At 35.8% G+C, this 22127-nt stretch overlaps 1 protein-coding gene across 1 annotated transcript in view; it reads right to left on the bottom strand.

Moving 5' to 3' along the window:
• LOC150105987 (cholinephosphotransferase 1-like) overlaps nucleotides 1–22127 on the bottom strand; it is a 146195-nt gene that overhangs the window by 38373 nt on the left and 85695 nt on the right. Inside the window, exon 7 of the mRNA XM_090394607.1 lies at nucleotides 16388–16513. Coding sequence (XP_090250733.1) covers nucleotides 16388–16513 — 126 coding nt within the window. The remainder of the gene's footprint in view (nucleotides 1–16387; nucleotides 16514–22127) is intronic.

Genomic DNA, 22127 nt, shown 5'->3' with positions numbered 1-22127 from the left:
TTGTTATAATTTAAAAATGATATCATGGCTTATAAATATAATTTAAACTTTATTTCTACCACTTCATTATTATTAATAAAGTGGTAAAAATAAAAATCCCATGAATTTAAAGACTCAACGCAGGAAGTGCACACTATCATACAAAGGTAATCAAACTGCCTTACTCGTTCAACAAGTCTGTATTCACCACACTCTCAAGCAATGCATTCCATTCACTAACTCTCCTTCTCATTCATTATAATGAATGAGGATGGTGCTGATCACCATGTAACCATGAAGGTTTCTTACTCTAAACCTTTCCTGGCACAATCATATCATTTCTGTAGCATCAACAGCTTCCAAAAAACTTGGCATCTTTTTCCAGTCATGATCCTATTTCTCTGCCAAACAGCTACTTACTCTGCATAAATCCCAAATCCAATTAACATTGGAATATTGCTCTCATGTATGGGATGGTGCACCTAAGACTGCCCTAAAAATTCTTGATGCTGTTCAGAAGAGGACAGTCCAGTTGATAAATGACACACTTCTCTTACAAACTCTCTTCAACCATGTTCCCATAGATCACTTCCTGCATTGTGTCTCTTCTACAGATATATCCATGGCCACTGTTCAGCAGAATTAGCATCCATTATGCCTCATATTTCTGTCAGATCTACAGGAATTTATGCTATTGCTTCTCAACATCCTATTACAGTCTAACTATACTCACTGAACCTGCTACTCCCAGTCATCTTTTGTTCCGTCCACCTCAATTGTGTGGATCTTCAGAAGTTCAGGAAGAATATCAACAGATTACTATATTCCTGACCCTGCCCTCACAGCAATTGTTTGCTATAAGCTCTATTACCTTTCATCTGTGAAAAAAATAGAAACTGCAGCACACTACTACCGACCATTTTCTTTTGAGAACACTGGACTCCCGCATACAACTTGCTGATAACTCACGAGTCTGTTATCCAATCCCATCTGTTTCTTAATTCAAAATGCTTCTATTTTTTTAACCTGTCTGATTCTTAACTCATTCCCCTTAAAAAAAAAATTCATTGGAATCCACAGCAGGGATATATATAAAAAGAAAATGAAAAAATGTTAGCGTTTAAGGTATAGTCATATTAACCTGAAACAATCAGAAAATAATTGGAGAGTGAGCAATGCCCAATGCTGATTTTTTATTTTTATTTTATTTTTGGAGGGGGATAAAATATCATACATATCTTGACTGAGTAACCAAAGTCAACAAAACTCCTGATACTCTCCGGTTATTGCATAATTTCATATATCCTTTTATTTTTTAATGCAATACATTCAGGTCCAAGTAATCATTGACTAATTTGATATATATACTGTGTTTTTATTTTTCTACACATAACAAAATGCCACACAGCAATGTTATTTAGTGTGCACAGCGTCACAGTAATTCTATAATTCAAATACAGTCCACAGAAATTTCAAAAAATCACATCATGAGAGGATGAATTTTCATTCATCCTCTCATGATGAATGAAAATCAGCTTGCAGCAAAAAGAGTTAAAATAGAGTAAAGCCACTGGAGTTGGATAGAATTATACTGAACCATCTAAGACTTGAGATCTGTACATTATTGTCTGTAAATAACTAGTATATGCATACAACAGTATAGTTCGCCCACCATTTGTAGGTCCCTGCTTCGCGTCTTTCCAAGAATAGTCGATTCATGCTGAAGGGGAGAAAGAAAGGGTCGATTCATGCTGAAGGACGTCCGAATTGGTCGCCAACACACGAAATTACATGCTTTATAGGTAAAATTTTCCAACTGTTATACAAGCAACATAGTTAACTACAATAATCATAAAAGAGAAGTTAATTTTCCGACCAGTAATAATAAACAACTTATCCCACAATACGGACTGATTACCCTATTATCGGAATGGGTTCTCCTTTTTCTGAGATGCGCAGAAGTGTCGAGGGACCTCTAATCGGTGGGCGAACTATAAAAGTAAATTAGTAAATAATAAATTTAGTTTAATCCTTTATCCAAGCTTAAGCAAACAAAGTTTGCACCTGAAGTATCTTCAGGACTGAGGCAACTCGTAGTAAAGGTGGACCAAGTTCTCATCACTCCTTTATACTCCATTATACATGTCCGCAAGGAGATGTGCTTTGCATTATGGGAGATACTGAGACAATGAGTGATGAGCGCTTGGTCCACCTTTACTACGAGTTACCTCAGTTCTGAAGATACTTCAGGCACAAACTTTGTTTGCTTACGCTTGGATAAAGGATTAAACTAAATTTATTATAGTCTAACCAAGTGGAAAATAAATCTTCCTACTGATAAACACCAAAATGCCGGCTGCAAAACAGTGCCACTAATGGAACTGAGCTCACATGAGAAGCATAGGGGTGTGCAGAAGTTGTAACAGTATTTATAAAAACTAATTTTTCTGATTATAGAAACCCTGGCATCTTTTTTTTTTTTTATCTGACCCACACACAAAAGGTCATAGGATCTATAACAGAAGACAGAGCAAGGGAAGCTGTTTTCAAAAGAACAGACGTTCATAAAATGAAAAAGATGGTGGTTTAGTGAGTTTCAAGTGTGACTGTAAATGGGTGTTGGTTAGCATGGCTCTTGTTATTTGGAGGAATGTGGAACAATGATAGTGGCCAATTCAGCAGAGTACCTCTATGAAAGTATCAAAAGAACAAGCATAAGGCAGAAACTAAATATCCATGAGAGAGGGACTGAAGTGGATTTGAGAATTGAGAGAGAGAGAGAAACATTTTCTGGACAGCAATGAGCAATCTTAGAGAGGATATTGGTGCACCACAATAAATGAGTAAGCAATATTCCATCGCTGGCAGATTTTTTGGGGATTGTATAAAGTTATCAACTGTATGAGTGTGAAGTAGTATCTCGTTATAGAGTTGTTTGGAAGCTGCAGAAGCTATGGCTGAGACATTTTTTTGCCACGAAAGGTTGGAGGTCAATCCAAGAAGAGAAATCTGGTTGTGTTTGAATATTTAGGAATTACTGAAAGTTAGGAGAAGAGATGCAAGATCTTTCTTGTGAGAGAGCAGATAGGACTGAGTTTTGGTAGCATTGAAGTCTACAGTGTCCTTATCCTGAAATATAGTGAGATGATCAGTGTCGATACTTGTCATGGTAGATCGCGAGATTGTTAACAACTGGACAACAGAACGTTTTCAAATGAAAAAGAGGAATACAGTATACTGTCATCTGCAATATGGACAGGATTTGAAGTCTGTAAGTGCAGGTCATTTATGTATACAAATATACAGGAGAAAGAGTGGGTGAAAGTATAGAACACTAGGATACTCCTGGATTAATGAGAAAATTTGAGGAGAGGTAACCATCCACCAAGACTTGTAGTGAACAGTGAGAAAAGCTGGGAATCCAGTTGCAGAGGGCAGAATGCAGACCACATAGTGTGAATGTCCTAAGTATGTCCTTGTGCCAAACCAGATCAAATGCTTTTGAAATATTGAGAGTGACCATATTAGTTTCTCTGATTTTACCATGGCTTGAGTGCAGAGGAAGGTTGTGAAGGTCAGAAGATCGGCTATAGATAAATAAAGAATGGTGGAATCCATATCACTGGTCACTAATCAGTTGGTGGGTTTCAAGGTGGTGCAGAAGTTGGCTGATGATTACCTTCACCATAGTTTCTGAGAGAATGGAAGAGTGACAGAAATCAGACTGGTTAAGATTACTTTTGAGTGAAATGTGCTTATAAAGATTACTCAGAACTTAGACAAGATTAAAGCCTGAGTCTTCCCAATAGAAAGCCAAATGTTCTCAAGAGTACATTACAGTGTTACACCCTGATAACTTAAGAATGTGAAATTTTCAGTTATCATGATGTAACAAGAGAAGAAATAAAAACCCTGTATAGATAACTAAGTAAGCAAGCTTGTTCCTAAGCAGATATCGTTAAGAGCCTTTGAAAGTAATGAATACAAAAAATAAAAAGGAAGAAAAACATCATCATCATCATCATCAAATTCCTGCCATGTACCCTCAAGGGGTGTACAGGATATGACAGTACTACATGAAAAAATTACATCATTACTAACTTCCTATCTACAATTTTCCTCCAAATCAGTCTGTTACTTGTCAAGACTCCAACATTATCAGATCTTATATATCTATCGCCTAAGGCACTTTGTACCGTATCAATCCACCTATATCTTGGTCTTCCTCTGGGTCGTTTCCCTGCCAACCTGGCAGAGAACACTTGTTTTGCTAATCTTTCCTCTCCCATTCTATTTAAGTGACCATACCATCTGAGATTAGCTCTGCTAACGCATTCCTGGATGCTGACAATGTCAAGTTCTTTTCTAATATCCTCATTTTTAATATGATATTGCCATTCATGCCATTTGTTCACGCCTCTAATCTTTCTCAGGACTCTCATATCTGCGGTCTCTAGTCTTTGGTCAAGTGTTTTACTTCCGACCCAGCTCTCAGATCCATAAGTTAAAATTGGTTTGAACACAGTCTTGTATACAGCTAATTTAGTGTTCCGACTAATTTCTTTCTTATTCCATATGAATTTATTCAATTGACTTCCCACGATACCAGCTTTGCTGATTCTGTTGTCTATTTCTATATTTAGTTTACCATCTTCAGTAAAAATTGTGCCTAAGTAGCTGAAATGTTTTACTTGTTCCACAGGTTCTCCATTCACAACACAGTTGACATTTTCAATGATTCTGCCTATTTTCATTGTCTTTGTCTTTTTATTGCTGACCTTCATACCATATCTATTACAACAGCTATTCAATTTAGTCAGAGAATCTTGCAGACTTGTAGTGGATTTATTTAGAAGTATAACATCATCCGCATAAAGCAAAGAGCTGACATTAACATCTCCAATTTTGATATCAGGTTTAATACCACATTCCTTCATAATGTGATCCATATAGATAATGAATAACAGAGGGGATAATGTACATCCTTGTCTCACACCAGATTTAACATTAAACCATCTTCCTGTACTTCCTTCAATTCTAACTGCTGACTCACAACTCAAATAAAGACTAAGTATTGCTTGATATAATGCCCCATTGACACCATATAACTGCAGCGTATTGAATAGCTTCTCTCTTGGCACCTTGTCATATGCCTTTTCCAAATCGACAAAACTTAAATACAGATCTTTGTTATATTCCCATGCTTTCTCGACTATTTGTCGTAAAGTGAAGATCTGATCCTGACAGCCTGTATTTGGCCTGAATCCAGCTTGTTCTTCACCAAGCTTTTCTTCCACAATTCTTCTCAACCGTTTCTCAAGTATACTTGCATAGATCTTGCCAGGAACACTCAGTAGGGAAATACCTCTGTAATTCTCACATTCAGTTTTATTTCCCTTTTTATATATGGGTACTATGAGAGCTCTACTCCAATCATCGGGAATTCGTCCCTCTGTCCAGGCTTTCTGAACTATGCAGTGCAGCCACTGTAAGACTCTTATACCACCATACTTCAGCATTTCTGGTCGAATATCATCTACTCCTGCTGCCTTTCCACATTTCAAGCCTTTGATGGCTTTTTCTACTTCAAGTATGGATATGTATTCCTGACTGCATGCCTGGTCAGTGTTTTTTACCACTGTGCTATCATCACTGCTTGTTTCATTTAGCAGTTTTTCAAAGTAATTACTCCATACTTCAAGGATATCTTTTTCTCCTGTTTTCACTTCACCTTTATCATCTCTAATTCCTTTTACAGCACTCTTTCCTCCATTCCTAAGCTTCTTCAACAACCTCCAGAATATTTTGCCACCTTCTTGATATTTATTTTCTATATTCTTGCCAAAGTCCTCCCATGACTTTTGTTTAGCTAGTTTTACACACTGTTTAGCTTTCTTACATTTGTCTCTGTATTCTGTAAGAGTAAAAGCTGACTTATTTGCCAGGAACTTTTGATATGCTTTCTTCTTTTCCTTCACTGCCTCTTTAACTTCCTGTGTCCACCAGGGAGTTCTGATTTTTTTATCTTTGCACACAACCTCACCACATGCCTCTCTGGCAGAATCAATCAATGTTTCCTTCAGAGTTTGCCACTGAATCTCCAAGGTTTGATTCCTGTTCTCAAACTCTTTCATTTTCTTTTTAATAATATTTCTGTATTTTAGTCTACAGTTTACATCTGAGAGCTGCTCAACTTTTATTCGCTTTAAAACTTTCTTACATGTTATTCTTTTCAATATGAAATTCAATTTTATCCTGCTCAAGACTAAATAGTGATCACTTCCAATTTCAAATCCTCTGTACACTCTGGTGTCCTGCACCAGGGAGAAAACATCACTATCAACAATAACATAGTCAATGAGACTTTTCTTATTCCTAGCCTCTTCTCTCCATGTGAATTTGTGCACATTTTTATGTTGGAACATGGTGTTAGTAATAACCAGTCCATGTCCTGAGCAGAAATCCAACAAATATTTCCCATTATTATTAGCTTTGCTCTTTTCTCCAAATTTTCCCAAAATATTTTTGTATGTCTCACAATCATTTCCTACTCTACTATTTAGATCCCCAACAAGGACCAACTTTTCCTTTTTCATTGTGTCAGTTGCTTTTTCTAAAGCCTCAAAAAATTCCTCCACTTCTACCTTAGTAGAACCTTCTGTGGGACCATAGGCACAAATAAGTCTCATTGTCCAGTTCCCCATTCTCATATTTGCCCACATTACTCTACTTGAGACTGACTGCCATTCAAGAAGATTAGCCTCGTATTTTATGTTGAATACTATGGCTACTCCTTCTTTTCCTTGATTGTTATTGCCTGAATATAACATTTTGTATTTATTGCTCAGAAAGATCTCACCAGTTTTGGTCTTTTTTGTTTCAGTCACCCCTATTATGTCGATCTGGTACTTATCTAATTCCTCAGCTAGCTCCATTTCTTTGCCATTCAGGCTTCTTACGTTGATAGTACCGATCTTTAACTCTGGTGATGTTGAGTTGGGGTTTGTTTTCAGATTTGTTCCAGTAGCTGACTTTTCGCTGTTCGCCCTGGTTCCCTGGCGAAAACAACGGGGGCCTTGTTTAACCGGGCGACGCCCCAGCCGGCATGAAATTTTGTCATGTTGTACCATCATTTTTTATTTTGGTTTAACCAATAAGAATACAATTTGGTCGGCTAAATCCCAAATTGCCAGCCCATCCTCGTTCGTTCAGTATCAAAGTAGATACCCAACAGGGTGCACCACGAGAAGGTGAGGATTGGACATTAGGTCAGAAGCCCTGGTCGGTTCTCCGCATTCCTTTAAAGGCTATGTGGAGGTCTCCTCTCAGTTATACAGCTTTGACCCTTAAGCATCCCAGGAAGAAAAACATATAGTTGAAAGTGAAAAATATAGCTGAAATTGTTTGTTGAACTAAATAAAAAAAAAAAAAAAAAGGAAGGGAATTTTATTACAGTTGTGATATGATAAAATAAGGTTAAGTAAAGCAAAGAAGATTAGTCATAGGATTTTGTATGCGAGAGGCTAGTTTTTACACTTGAAATAAGAGATTAAAGATTCGAGTTAATTCTTAGAAAATTTTGGAAAGGGGGTTAATTTAGTATAGATGACATAGAGGTCAGCTTAAACAAAAACCAAAGCTCAAGGTCATAATTCCCGAATTGAGACTTCGTCACATGTCAGTCACGTGCACACAGCCGCATGATGTTTTGGCAGAAAAAAGCCACTCTAATTGGTCAGTGAAATAGACTCCAGTAAGGGGGGAAGAAAAGAAATTGAAGGTGACGGTAGGGGTCATCATATAAAAGGGTTAGGACCCCCCCCCCCACGAGGCTTTTTTCCTCAGAGTTTTTCTTCACGAGTCTTCATAGAGGTCTCACGCGTGACGGGTTAGGAGTTTTCTCTGTCCGACACAATAAGGAAACAAAGTGTGCGAGAATTCGATTCCGTGTTCCTATTGTAAGAAATGAGGGATGAGGGAAGCCGTTTAGTTAAAAGGAGAGAAGATAATGTCAGTGTGTTTCATCGTCCAGTGGTCGTAATGAGAGAAAGAAAATTCTATAAAGTGTGAATTTCACAGCCATAGAATAGATGATCCTATGTATGTCCTTGATTGAAGAATGTAAGGTAAAGATTGTGAAATCCCATCTTAGTGCCAAAAGAACTTAGGAGTGATAAGTTATAGAAGAGTTCATCCTAGGAAGGTAAAATATCGGAAGAAGGTAGAGACCAGCGTAGAAGACCCAAGTCAAAAGGTACTGTAAAATCTCGTGTCGATTCAAATCATATGTAACTGTAGTCATTGTTCAATTACTGAACAGTTGAAAGGATTAATGAGAATTATACTAGGACTTTAGTACATGTCAAACTAGAATAAAAATGAGCTTGTTATTATTGATTAATATGTAATTCATGTGCCTAGAGATTAATGCATGTACATTGTATTTTAATCAAGAGAGTTTTAAAGGTCAAAGGTGTGTATTAGCTCATCAAAAGAATAAAAATTTAATCCATATTGTCTTAGTGAGAAAATTAGAGTAACTGATTATATATGTCCTAGAAATACAGAATTATAGTGTGATCAAACCAGTAAGGGGTTAGACAAAGGATCAACTAGTTCTAGAATTATACATGTTTATGTGTATAGAATCTGTTATGGCGATATGATCACAATTCTCGTGTAGGATCTTAACCTAATAATTGTGTTTAGCTAGTGAAAATTTGTATTATATATGCTTAGTATTGAATTGAGTTTTATTTGACAAAGAATGAATTGTACCATGTTTAAGAGTTCAATAAACTTTTGTTCATTGAAAATACAGTTGTCTGAGATGGGCACTCAATGCACCACTTGTAACAACGTACGAACCTAATCACGTAGGGGGGGGGGATTTGTTAAGTTACAAGAAAAAGGTCATGACTGCATATTAGTTTCACACTCAGACATATATTGCTCCTTGTTTTGGAATTTTATATCTTAAACAATTTCTGTCCTGAAAGCCGCAGTATAAAATAAATATTTAGGGACACTAAGGGGAAAAGAAGCTTGAATATTTGTATTTGGGTGATATCTCGTATATAAATAAGATTTGAACAAAGACAAGTAGTTTCACATGTAAGGATAGTTGAAAGCCTAATAATCGTAAATTGGGACACAACAACAGACACAGTGCCACAGTTTTTAAGGGAGGCTTCATTATATCATGGCTACTTTGTCTTTAAAATCATTCAATAAGTTATTTTATTATGATTACGTAATTAGTATCACTATCATATCAGCATTGAGTACCACTAATTTAAATAGCACACTAAAACAAAGGTGAACCAAGAAAAACTTCTCTCTCTCTCTCGTGATATTACCAGTGAATTCTTTCAAAAATACAAAATTAAACAGTTTCACAATTCCTTTAAAAGAACATAATTAACCATACAACCCTTCATCTACTTTTTTTTTTTTTTTAATTTCTCTTATACACATATCAAAGCCTATAGAAAAATCAATGATGTGTGTGGGCAGGAGTCAAGAAAAAAAGTAATATTTTTAGATAATTTATTATGAGTAGATTTACATTTAACTTAATAAATAACCATGTTTTAACTGGTACACATTTTTATTAACACAATGTATTTCTATGACATGCTTTGCTGTCTAAATGGCTGACAATCTCTTCAGGAAATTATTTAGCATAAGTAAAAAACAAAAAAATAAAATAAATGTTTACCAACAGCTGTTATTCCTATAAACTGAAACAGACCGGAATGATAGTTTAATCATGCGTACCATTAGGCATGTTATGTGCAGTCTTTACATTGTTGTGTAAATTCTTCATGTAATTGCTAGCATATAAGAGACCTTGAATGTTACACATATTAATTAATGATTTCCAAATGTCACAAAGAATAATCAATCCTTGACTATTTAGTGTGCCTGTTGAGCGAATGACCACGGAAGACTCCTTGAACAATATGTTGAAGTAATTCTCTTTTAAGTAAGGCACAGAGGATGCATGCCAATTTTACTGTGACATTCTTTGAGAATGTATACTGTGAGATATGCTTTTTTCCTTTCCTTTTGTTTTCAATATCGCTTGCATGTTCTTTTTTATGGATTTCAAAACTTCTCCCAGTTTGGCCTACATATACCTATCCACACGAATGCAGAATCTTGTATACTCCAGGATGTTTATAAAATGGAACTTTGTCTTTAGAGGAAGAGGAAATTTTGTAATGTGTTAACTGGTTTGAAGGCTGTTCTGATACTGACTGATTTTAATATTTATTAAAATCAGTCAGCTAAAATGTTTCGTTTTTCCAAATAAAGAAATAGATGTAACACGTGGAATAATTTTATAAAGTTACTCAATCATAAAGAAGAATGGATATAATTCCATTTTGGATGTGAAAGAAAAGCAATTTCCTTATTACTTTTCTTATTTAGATCGAGATATTCTTCTCGATGTGTTGCCAACGTATAATAAGAATAACATACCTCATCATCATCATCAAATTCCTGCCATGTACCCTCAAGGGGTGTACAGGATATGATAGTACTACATGAAAAAAATTACATCATTATTAATTTCCTATCTACAATTTTCCTCCAAATCAGTCTGTTACTTGTCAAGACTCCAACATTATCAGATCTTATATTTCTATCGTCTAAGGCACTTTGTACCATATCCATCCACCTATATCTTGGTCTTCCTCTGGGTCATTTAGCTGCCAACCTGGCAGAGAACACTTGTTTTGCAAATCTTTCTTATTTAGATCTTATTTAGATCGAGATATTCTTCTCGATGTGTTGCCAACGTATGATAAGTATAACATACCTCATCATCATCATCATCAAATTCCTGCCATGTACCCTCAAGGGGTGTACAGGATATGATAGTACTACATGAAAAAAATTACATCATTATTAATTTCCTATCTACAATTTTCCTCCAAATCAGTCTGTTACTTGTCAAGACTCCAACATTATCAGATCTTATATTTCTATCGTCTAAGGCACTTTGTACCGTATCAATCCACCTATATCTTGGTCTTCCTCTGGGTCGTTTTGCTGCCAACCTGGCAGAGAACACTTGTTTTGCAAATCTTTCCTCGCCCATTCTGTTTAAGTGACCATACCACCTGAGATTACCTCTGCTAACACATTCCTGGATGCTGACAATGTCAAGTTCTTTCCTAATATCCTCGTTTTTAATATGATACTGCCATTGATGCCATCTGTTCATGCTTCTAATCTTTCTCAGGACTCTCATATCTGCGGTCTCTAGTCTTTGGTCAAGTGTTTTACTTCTGACCCAGCTCTCAGATCCATAAATTAAAACTGGTTTGAACACTGTCCCGCACACAGCCAATTCAGTGTTCCGACCAATTGCTCTCTCACTCCATATGAATTTATTCAATTGACCCCCCACCACACCAGCCTTGCCGACTCTGTTGTCCATTTCCATATTTAATTTACTATCCTCAGTAAAAAATCATGCCTAAACAGCTGAAATGCTCCACCTGTTCCACAGGTTCTCCATCCACAACACAGTCGACACCTTCAATGATTCTGCCTATTTCCATTGTCTTTGTCTTTTTATTGCTGACCTTCATACCATATCTATTACAACAGCTATTCAATTTAGTCAGAGAATCTTGCAGACTTGTAACAGATTTATTTAGAAGTATAACATCATCCGCATAAAGCAAAGAGCTGACATTAACATCTCCAATTTTGATATCATGCCTAATACCACCTTCCTTCATAATGTGATCCATACGATTGACCAAACAGTCTATGTATTTTTGAAGAGGTTGTAGTGTTTGGGGAATACTTCATAGAGAAGGTTATTTCAGAGAACAGAAGTAAAAAGAATGAGAGATGAATGGGAGTAACAGGTTTGCTCAGTCAGGAGAGGCTGGGGATAGGTATCAGTCCAAGAAGCGAGCTGGCCTTGACTAGTCAGCTTAAACAGAAATAAATATAGATACATAAAACAAATGTAAAAGGTAGGTAGAAATAAATATAAAAAGGAGTATAACAATAAGTGTAGAAAAATTCATAAAATTTTTCAGAAAAATCCAGGTGTTAAAAGCATATGTACACTAAATTATATTAATAAAAACTAATATGTACATAATTTATATAAGATGATATACATTGCAAAACTTTTAAAGACAGGGTAATGCTGATTAATTTGATAAAATCTACCCGAGTTTACAGGGCTCATACAAATAATAAATATAACTGAAACTGACTAGAATCCATTACCACCCAATTCACACATACGTATGTCACTGTCCCTCAACAGGAAAGAGTGTGTAAGATGACTGTGACCTATGCAAAGCCAAGCAAAAACAAGTCAGACCCTGCTTAGAGTAGACTATCACAATTCAATTAGGCTTGGCTCCATAGAGCTTCTTCTTTTCTCTCTCTTTTTTTTTTTAAATATATATTGGTCCCAAACACAAGAGTTGCAAGATCTATAAGCATATCAGTGATGTGTGTGGGGTGCAGATGAGGAGTGAGATAGAAGTTTAGTGATAGTTTTTTGAAGACCTGCAGGTTGTAGTTGTTTGGGAATACTTCATGAGGAAGGCTATTCCAGAGGACAGAGGTGGATGGAATAAAAGAGGAAGATGAGAAGCAGGTTCAACCAGGTAAAGGGATGTAGGGTAGCTGCTGCTCTTTATTAACATGTGCAACAGAAAGTGGAAGAACAATGGTTGCCAATTCACTGGAGATGACCATGGAAGCTTGTTATTGGTCTTTCCAATATACGATTGACTGCCACTGGGATAAAAGGTTCTTTTTGTGATCTGCCTGTAATTGGTGTGAGGTACAGGCATATATGGTGGAAACTTGACAAATGAGCTGACCTAACCGCAGGATCTGCAGCTTCAGTTTCATGTAGCGTAGAATCCAAAGAAGCATACACCTAAGTGTAGCTTCCATAAGTGAGAGAAGACAAGTTGAATTCAAGAGATCCCTGGATGTTCCTGCAGCTCTAGACATTTTATTGCCTATAGAGAACTTTATGAATCAAAATACATTATACATGCTGGTAACTATACAAACTTATGTATTTTAATGCATGCTCTATCGCACACAGCTCAGCAGTAAAACTGTGACATTCTAGTGGGATCTGCACAGCAGAAGATCCCAATAGGGCCTCTGATTTTGCACAAAATCAGAATATTCAATTCTCTGCACTTGAAAGAGCTACTGATGGAGAATTTGGGTAACTCATAGAAAGAAAACTGTATGGTGGTGGTATGTATGAATGCCATGTCAGTAGTGTATTTAGTGGCATCTGTGATATGTTCTCAGCCCCAATATCTAAAGCTTGTAAGAGGGCTTTTATTCATAAACCAAAGGATTGTATGGCAGTCTGGTGAGTACCATACAGATTCTCCACCATGGGCAAAAAATAGTAAGCCACATGGATGGTCTGGCAGGGATTTTATTTTCATAGAAATATAACAGAGACAGCTGTTAACAAAGCAACAAAGGTGTTATTTGCCTCAACTAAGGATTAGCGAAGTTCGAAGTGCTTCAGTTGTAATTCTTTTGGCCTGATGGTAATAGGATCCAGCCATCGCAGAACACTCTCTGTCAGAAGCATAGACTTGGGACAATAATCAAGTTTTGATCTAAAAATCAGTGCCCTGTACAAAGATCCAAGAAGTGGAAGACAGAGTGCAAAAACTGTTAATAGCTTTTTTACAGCACTAATTTCACAACTCACGTATGAGAGAGGACAAAGAGTTTAATATGAGCCTCTAAGGCCTCTGATGCAACTGGGATTAAAGACTGTCTTAGCTTGAGTTCTGGGTGAGGATGAAGATTACATTTATGACAAAAATGCAGCCAACCTGTCTTCTGCAAAAAATTCCAGGAAAATTGAACCCATTGCAAGTGTCCATTTTGAAAGATGCTCAATGGCTTGCTACATCTGTCTTTCTATTATCCTCATATTACATGAATGACAGAAGATGGTAAAATCATCTAAATAAAAAGCATTTCTTATTGAAAATAAAATTGTGTAGTCCTTCGATATTCCAAATTCCAAGCAATGTCATATGCATTTTTGCTTCCAGTTGGACTTGATTAGTTATAGAATGATATTCACAGAAGTCAGATCAATTTCTTGGGGGAAAAAAAAAGAAAGAAAAAAAAAGTTTTTTTTTCTCACTGGAAAATATAAAAGACAAGAATTAGCCTTTTTTCCCCCCATGATCTTACATGGGCAGCAGGTCGGAGCAATTGAATGATGGTTTATTGGGATTCACTATATCACTTGATAGGAAATGAGCTGCTAAAGCAGAGAAGGTAAGGCAGCCAGCTTGCTCAATTTTCCATCATGATATCCAAGATGTAGTACACGTTGCCCATGTAAAAAGGTAGATATCACGAGAAAATGGTCACTCTCATAGAAATTGTCTTCAGTTTCCTACTTGAACAGCGGGAAGATAGAAGGTGAGCAGATGGTTCAGTCAACAGCAGTGAATGTTCAGGAAGGCATAAGGAAGATGTTGCTTCCAGTATTCAAAAGGCAGATTATTGTCGTCAAGCATACACTTCAAAATTCTTCCTGTGATGTTTGGGCACTACTCCATGTCCATTTAAATTTCTCATTAAAAGTATGACATTATTATTATCAAGGTCATCCTGAGGGATATCTGTTGCAGGAAGAGGTAAATGTAGCATAATGTTATAAGAGTTCCAAAAGAGTTGGATGGCAACTGCCTGTACGTTGGTATTCAGTGGGACTTGCAGGAAGAGTTGCACACTAGAATGGCGACTCCTCCTTGTCCTCTCCTTAGGGATGATAGTTATGTTTCATAATACTTTTTTAAATAAAGAAACCTGTGGTGCAATCATAATTAAAAGAAATACACATATTAACCACAGTGAAAATTATTTAATTGTAAATATTTCATCCTAAGTATCTTAAGATATCATCAGTACAGTAGTTTAAAACAATAATAGGAATAACATACAGTTAGGGCGCATGATTACAATAGAATCTCATTAAATGTGCGTAACGTGTTACAGAAGTAAAAAAAAAAATAATAAAAATAAAATAAAATAATAAATTATTTAACACAATTTTGTATGACAATTTCCCATACTTTAGGAATAGTAAGAACGTCGTTGCAGTTTAAGTTTGGTCTGTGTAGTAGGGCTTCAGAATTTTCTTTGTATAAATGTTCATGTTTTTTTACTTCTGTAACACATTACGCACATTTAATGAGATTCTATTGTAATCATGCGCCCTAACTGTATATTATTCCTATTATTGTTTTAAACTACTGTACTGATGATGTCCTAAGATACTTAGGAGGAAATATTTACAATTAAATAATTTTCACTGTGGTTAATACATGTGTTTCTTTTAATTATGTTTCATAATACTGGATCATCACTGGGCTTCAGGTATGCTTCCTGCAGACAGAAGCATATCAGTTTATACTTCTATAAGAGCCATGATGTTTTCATTTTATCGAAATCCATGACAATTCCACTGTAGAAAGGTTTTCATTATTTCTTTTCGGTAGTTATCACAATTTTTATCATGTCCTCAGGAGCAAGTCCAAATCTGTTTTTCTTTTTTGATTCACTCTAAAGAGATCGCAAGCAAATCATACAGTGCAGGGATGTTGCAGTTGTGAGAATGTGGGATCAACCTTTGTATCAACATCCATACTGAAATACATGCATAAGCAGTAAAATCTAAAGACTGAATATACTCTCTACCATCGATACGTGAACAACACGAGAAATCTAGTAATCCAATCACAAAAGATGGATGCACTTCATAAGATGGCAATCTGCTGCACAGTCCTCCATATCAGACCCTTCCAAATACTTTCAAAATGGCAAAACTAATATCACGAGTATATCCAAACTTTTCCATGGTATGTCCAGAGGCAGGTGATGATATAGGCAAGGCGATGCTGTGGATAAACAGAATCTATACTGGTGGTTACTGATTAGTTGACAGGTTTCAAGGTGTTGAACAAGCTGATTGTTGGTAACCTCCTTCATTACTTCAGATAGCAATGAGGTGGGAGCAATAGGTTAATAGTCTTGATAATAGACACTTATATCCCTACTTTTTTTATTTATTTTTTTATTTTCTCAAAAGGGCTAAAAGACATGGCTGGCATTGCTGCAAAAGGTGGGTTTCTACATTTAGCCTTTTCCAATCAAACTTAATGCTGTTAATAAGGGGTCCTGCCATTATTACAGCCTTCAGTGTAGGCTGTGAATGAAGACTGGAGCTTTTGTCTCAAGCCATTTACAAAGATATCCGAGTTTAGTTCATAGTTTAAGTGAGAAATTTTAACAAGTGCAAAACATTACTGTTGTATTGTTCTTCTTATTAATACCAATCATGGCAGAAACTTACCAGACACAGCCATAACACAATATATTCATTACAAAATGTGTTGAAATACTGATTTAGAAACAGCATTCCAGGACCAACAAGCACTGAATCAAGGTAGTCCATCTCACTTTTTGTCATGTGGGCAATCTGAAATTGAAGTAGATGAACTAATTAATATGAAGCAATATGCATGTATGCATTTCTTCCATAAAATAATATATAAATGCACAAATGAATTTTTATATAGGAATTTATACAAATTAACATCCACAGCATTTCAATGTATTAATATTCCTGCATATGCATAACTCAAGCAAAAATATTCAAAAATTATTTTAATTACTTTTAAATTAGTTATTTGCAATTATCATTTAAATCTAACATTCTAATAACTGATGCCTTTTAACGAGGATGATGAAATACTAACAAATCCAGATGTAGTATGGAAAATAACATCCCATTCAAGTATAATATAAAAAAAAAAGACCAAGAAAGAGAAAACTAGTTGGCTTCAACATATTATTACTACTACTATTACTACAACCTATTATGGGAGGTTCAGTTCAACTGACAACATATCTATCATACTGAATGAATCTTAAAATCCTTAACACTCCCTGTGTTAACATAGGTCAGACCATACTTGGACCGATCTTATGCTTTCACATATATCCGTTTTTGGCAGTAACCTTTTCTTGTTTCACCACTTCCAAAACAAGCACCACATGATCACTCTCACCAACTGACGGCAGTGTCAATACCTCATCGGTGATATGAGAAGTTATCACCAAATCCAAAACACTAAAGCCTCTTAATTGCTTCACATGCTGCTTAAGATATTTATCCCTCAGAAATTCAACAAGCTCACTCTCCTTGTTCCCATATACTATCTCCTCCTTCCCTTCTATATTCATGTAATTAAAGTCTCCCATCAGGATCACCTTCTTTTTACATGCCCAACCAATTTGCCTAAGCATTTCAGTCTGTACTCTCTACATTCCCTGGCCTATGACAGCATCCTATCAGATATACTAGCCAGTAAATTTCAACTTCACACCACACAGAATACAAAATCTGCACATGCACTATCAACTTCAACACTTTGTAGGCACAATTCCTCTGCAATTACTAAACAATATTCCCTCTCATCTTTTCACCTTACTATCCTTCTGGAAAATTGTGTATCCTTAAATTTCAATTCCTGACATCACATCATCCTCAGACAACTAAGTTTCACCTATACCCATTATATTTAGGCATGCTGACTCAATCGATGCAACAAACTCAGCTCTCTCATTTCAAATACTCCTTATATTTGTATACAAAATATAACAATCGCTGTGTCTTTGAAGCCATTCTACCAGCACCAACATTCTCTATTCTAGCCGCTATACCAGACCTCTCTCTTCGATCTGACCACTCACTAAATAATGCTAATTGTGAGGGACAAATCATGCTAATCCTGACTCTGATTGCCATTCATATCTCTCTCATCCTTACCTTTATGTATTCCATCACTTTATGCTGCTACAACCACATCTTCAACCTTTATCCATCTTCCTCCTGTCATACAACCAGTTTAGCTGTGCTATCCTGTTTCACTAGTACCTTCAAATCATTTACTACGTTAACCTCTCAACTCTGTGCTTCTCAGCAAACCTTTCTAAATGCCCAACACCAAACCTATTCAAATGCAATCCATCAGCTTAAAACACTCTAACTTTCCTTCAAATTCATTCCACAGATTCACAAAATGAACCCCCCCACCTCATTTTGCTTCACACAACTTAGCCATCTTGCTATTTATTATCTCTGCTCTCCTTCTCAACACTATCATATATGGTCAACACACTAATGACTTTTCTATAACTGTTATTCTTTATCTGCTGATAGAAACCTCAAGTCTCTATCAACATTCTTTTTTCACAAACTAAGTCATTTTTTCACACAACTACCACCAATTGTGATGCTCACTCTTTCCTTCTCTGCAAAGCATTAGTTATTTGTTTCATTGTTCCACCAGAAAAGCATGTTTTGTGTGCTTTACAGTCAAAACACCTCTAATGATTGAGTCCCCATACAAGGATATATGATTATCCTTTGACTCTGTTTATAACACAAACTAACTTCCTCCTTCTCATTCCTATCAGCCAATTTCTTCCTTTGGTGTTTAATCTCATTTCCAGATGTTTCATTTCACTTTTCATTTTCACAAACTCTTGCCGAAGCTCTTCTACTATAGTCCTAACTCTAGCTCCCATTTCTAATTGTGTTAACCTATCAATACACTTTTCACATACATTAATGCTTTCCTTCTTTTCATTCACTCTATGGTAAGTAGTAAGAATATGGTAGGAAAATTTTAATAATTACTCTTCCAGTAAAAGTAGAGCTCTGAGATTAAGCGGGTGTCAGTCTTCCCTTCCCTAATTTGCATCCTCAGGGTTGCTAAGCTAAGTTCATTTTTACATGTCCACACAATTTTTATTTTAGTACGAATGCTGGGTATTCTTACCTTAACTTTATCCATTTTTTTTTTTTTAAAATAGCTTTCCAGTCTTCTATATAGATATTTATTTGAGTGCAAAATCTCTCGCAAGAAATTAAACTTTGTAAATTTTTCGCTATAGATTTTCCACTTTTTTAATTGAAATTATGAAAGAAAAATGTATTAAATAATATGTTATAAAATTTGCTGTAAGAATGCACATACATTTGACCTGTTAGTAAAGCTAGTAGGGATTAAGCCAAATTAGTGGTGATAAGTACCATTCAAAGATCGTATGGTCGAATGGCTAGCATTGCCGTCATTTTCGCTACTGGCTAAACCCGGTAATTCATCATTGAGAACAAATGGCTGAAAATCTGCATAAAAGGCGAATGCGCCTCTTGGCTCGGGACTTTTTAGGCCTTTTACTTTCAACTTCCTTGGGGCTCCTTCCTTTCATCCAGGAGGCTTGTTCTTCCCTCCACTGACGCCTCATGTTTTTCAGCTGCCAGCCCTCTCTCTAGATTCCGGGTAGCTACAGCAGAACCCCAGAAAGTAATAATTTGCAAGTAAGTAATAATTTAAATTGTATTTTGCTAAGAGAACGTGCCTTGGAATCATGTGTGATTGCGAGATATTACATGCAAACAGGTGGTAACTTGGTTATAAGTTGAGGGAAGATTATGTGTTGTTAAGTATGTTTAATTTAAGAGAGTGTATGTGATAAAATCGGGAATGTGGCTGGAAGAATATTATGTTACAAATTCTTATAGGAAGAATAATGTTAACTTGTAAGCTTAAGTGTGATAGGAAGAATTATATTAGCTTGCAAGCCAATTTTAATGTACAATGAGTTTCTTTTGGTAGTGAACACACAGTACGTTCTGTTGCTAAAATTGCAATTTTTAGTGTGTTAAAACTTTTGAGTGAAATTCTCAGTAATTATGTGCTCCGTAGCTATTGCTCTAGATCAAAAATAAATGTTTTGTTTTGTAATTACCTGGTTTTATTCCTTAGCCAATGCATTATCTCGAAAAAAAAAAAATTAACGAACCTGCGGGCATAATAAGATACAAGTCACGACTTGCATATAGAGAATTAATATATATATTTACTTTGTGATTAATTCCTGTTTTCCTCACCCTATCTTTCAAACAATATTTAATCAAAATAGGTGGTGCAGTCAGAAAAAATAATAATAAATTTCCTAATTTGATTTTGTGCAAGAGTGAGGAACTGCATGCATTAGACTTACTTATAACACAAAGTTTGTTTAATAGCAGGGGAGGACAGAAATTGGTCAAAGTGAAGATTAACATTGTGAGGTATAGGTTAAGCGAACTTAAGCCTAACCTTGAGAAGTTTGTGTTAAAGAAGTTTATAGTCCTAACTTAGTGAAGCTGAATAAAGTAAAGTAAAAGTTAAGTTCAGACATAGTTAATTAAATTTAAATAATTAACATTATTTTACAATGGCTGGCACAAAAGACCTTATTTTACATGGGCATCAATAAAGATTTGGGATTGTAAATCTAACCAAGACCTCTAGAAACTTTACTTGCACTGTCAAACAAATCTCATATAATGGGTTATATTTTAAAGTAATATGTGATGACCATGCTTCCATTGACAATATATTCCTTAATATATGGCCTATAACATTAATAACAACAAGGTGAGTCAATTAAAATCTACAAAAAAAGGTAATATGCTATGGTGATTCAATTTTAAAATTTGCACTTGCCAAAGGAGTCACTAGTTTCCTGGGGACAAAAATTAAAGATGTAAACAAATAATTGAAAAACAGAAAAGTAAAAGAGATGGTAGTTCTGGAAGGAACTAATAATTTGTATAGCGACAAATATAATATGAGAAAAGATGTGAAAGGTCTACTGGAACTGGAAGAAGCAAGAAAGAAATGCGCGAGAGAGTAAAAATTGTAGGTTTATCTAGATACGACAGTACTGAGTAAACAAGGAGGGCAATGATAGCAAATAATTCCGTGCACAGGCTGTACAGAAGAAATAGATGTGAGTTTAATGGCAGAAAAGACTTGTATAAGAGGGATGGCCTACACTTGAATTCATTTGGCATCAGGACCCTGGAAAAATTACTTATTGGTATGAGACCTTATGCAGAGTCAGTAAAACTAGATCATCAAGGAAGGAATGGGAAAAATGTATGTGAAAATTCTGGCAAAGGGGTGGAAAATATGCTTTGGATTTGGACCTTTTAAATACGTCTGGGGAAGGAAAAGATAAAGTTCTACAAGGCAAAATAGATTGCATATCTAATTATGAATAGGTTAGATAGTAATTTGTTATGTCTGTACATAAATGACAGGAGCATCAGAAACAAAGGAGTTGAGATCGTTGCTGTATTGCACACAATGTGGCCTAAGATTGTTGGCATTAGCGAAACCTGGCTATCAGAATCAGATATGGTAACTGGGATCAAGTGTAATGGGTGTAGTGTTTTTAGGAATGACAGAAGGGATAGGAAGGGGGGGGGAGTACTACTAATATCAGACAACTTAAGTCCAGTTAGGGTAGAAATGCAAGAAAACAATGACAGTAAATGTTCCATGTAGCAGTGAGTTTGAGGCTATCTGGTGTGAAGTGGAGGCTAAAAGAATGAAATATACGGTGGGGTGTTACTACAGACCTGGTGGATCAGTTGCAGGAACGAAGAAATGCATAGACAATTCAGCTTTATGGGTAATAAACAAGTGATCATTATGGATGACTTTAATTAATCAAACATTGATTGAGCAAAAGAGAAATCTCGTGATAAGAATGAAGAGACAACTTTTTCAAGCAGCATGTGAAAGAAGGAACTCGAGGTCAAAGAGTGTTGGATTTATTCATAGCATCAGAAGGGGTCTCTTAAGAATACGACTATTTTATCACCAGTTGGTGACAGTGATCATGCTATGCTTTCTTGGTAAGTATCCAATTATATTGATGTTCCCATTAGAACAGGTTACATGCTGAACTACAAAGCTGGGAATTATGATCAACTCAGGAGAATATTATCTTTGGTCCCATGGTATCACTTACTGAATAGGAAAAATGTCAGATTATGCATGGAAATTTTTTGAAAAAGTGCTCAAACGAGGTGGTATTGAATATACCCCCCAGTGTTCGAAGAATAAATAGGTGGGAGTGAAATGGATGAGCAATCTTATTAAGCAAGAGATCCACAAGATGATGATGTGGAAACAATAAGAGTGAGAGGAGTGATGAAATATATAAAGCTCTGGTCAGAAAAGCAA

This window comes from Typopeltis vanoorti, chromosome 6, assembly GCF_054136105.1.
Source record: "Typopeltis vanoorti isolate ZY-2024b chromosome 6, IOZ_Tvanoo_1.0, whole genome shotgun sequence".
NCBI lineage: Eukaryota > Metazoa > Arthropoda > Arachnida > Uropygi > Thelyphonidae > Typopeltis > Typopeltis vanoorti.
This window is presented reverse-complemented; position numbering and strand designations above follow the sequence as displayed.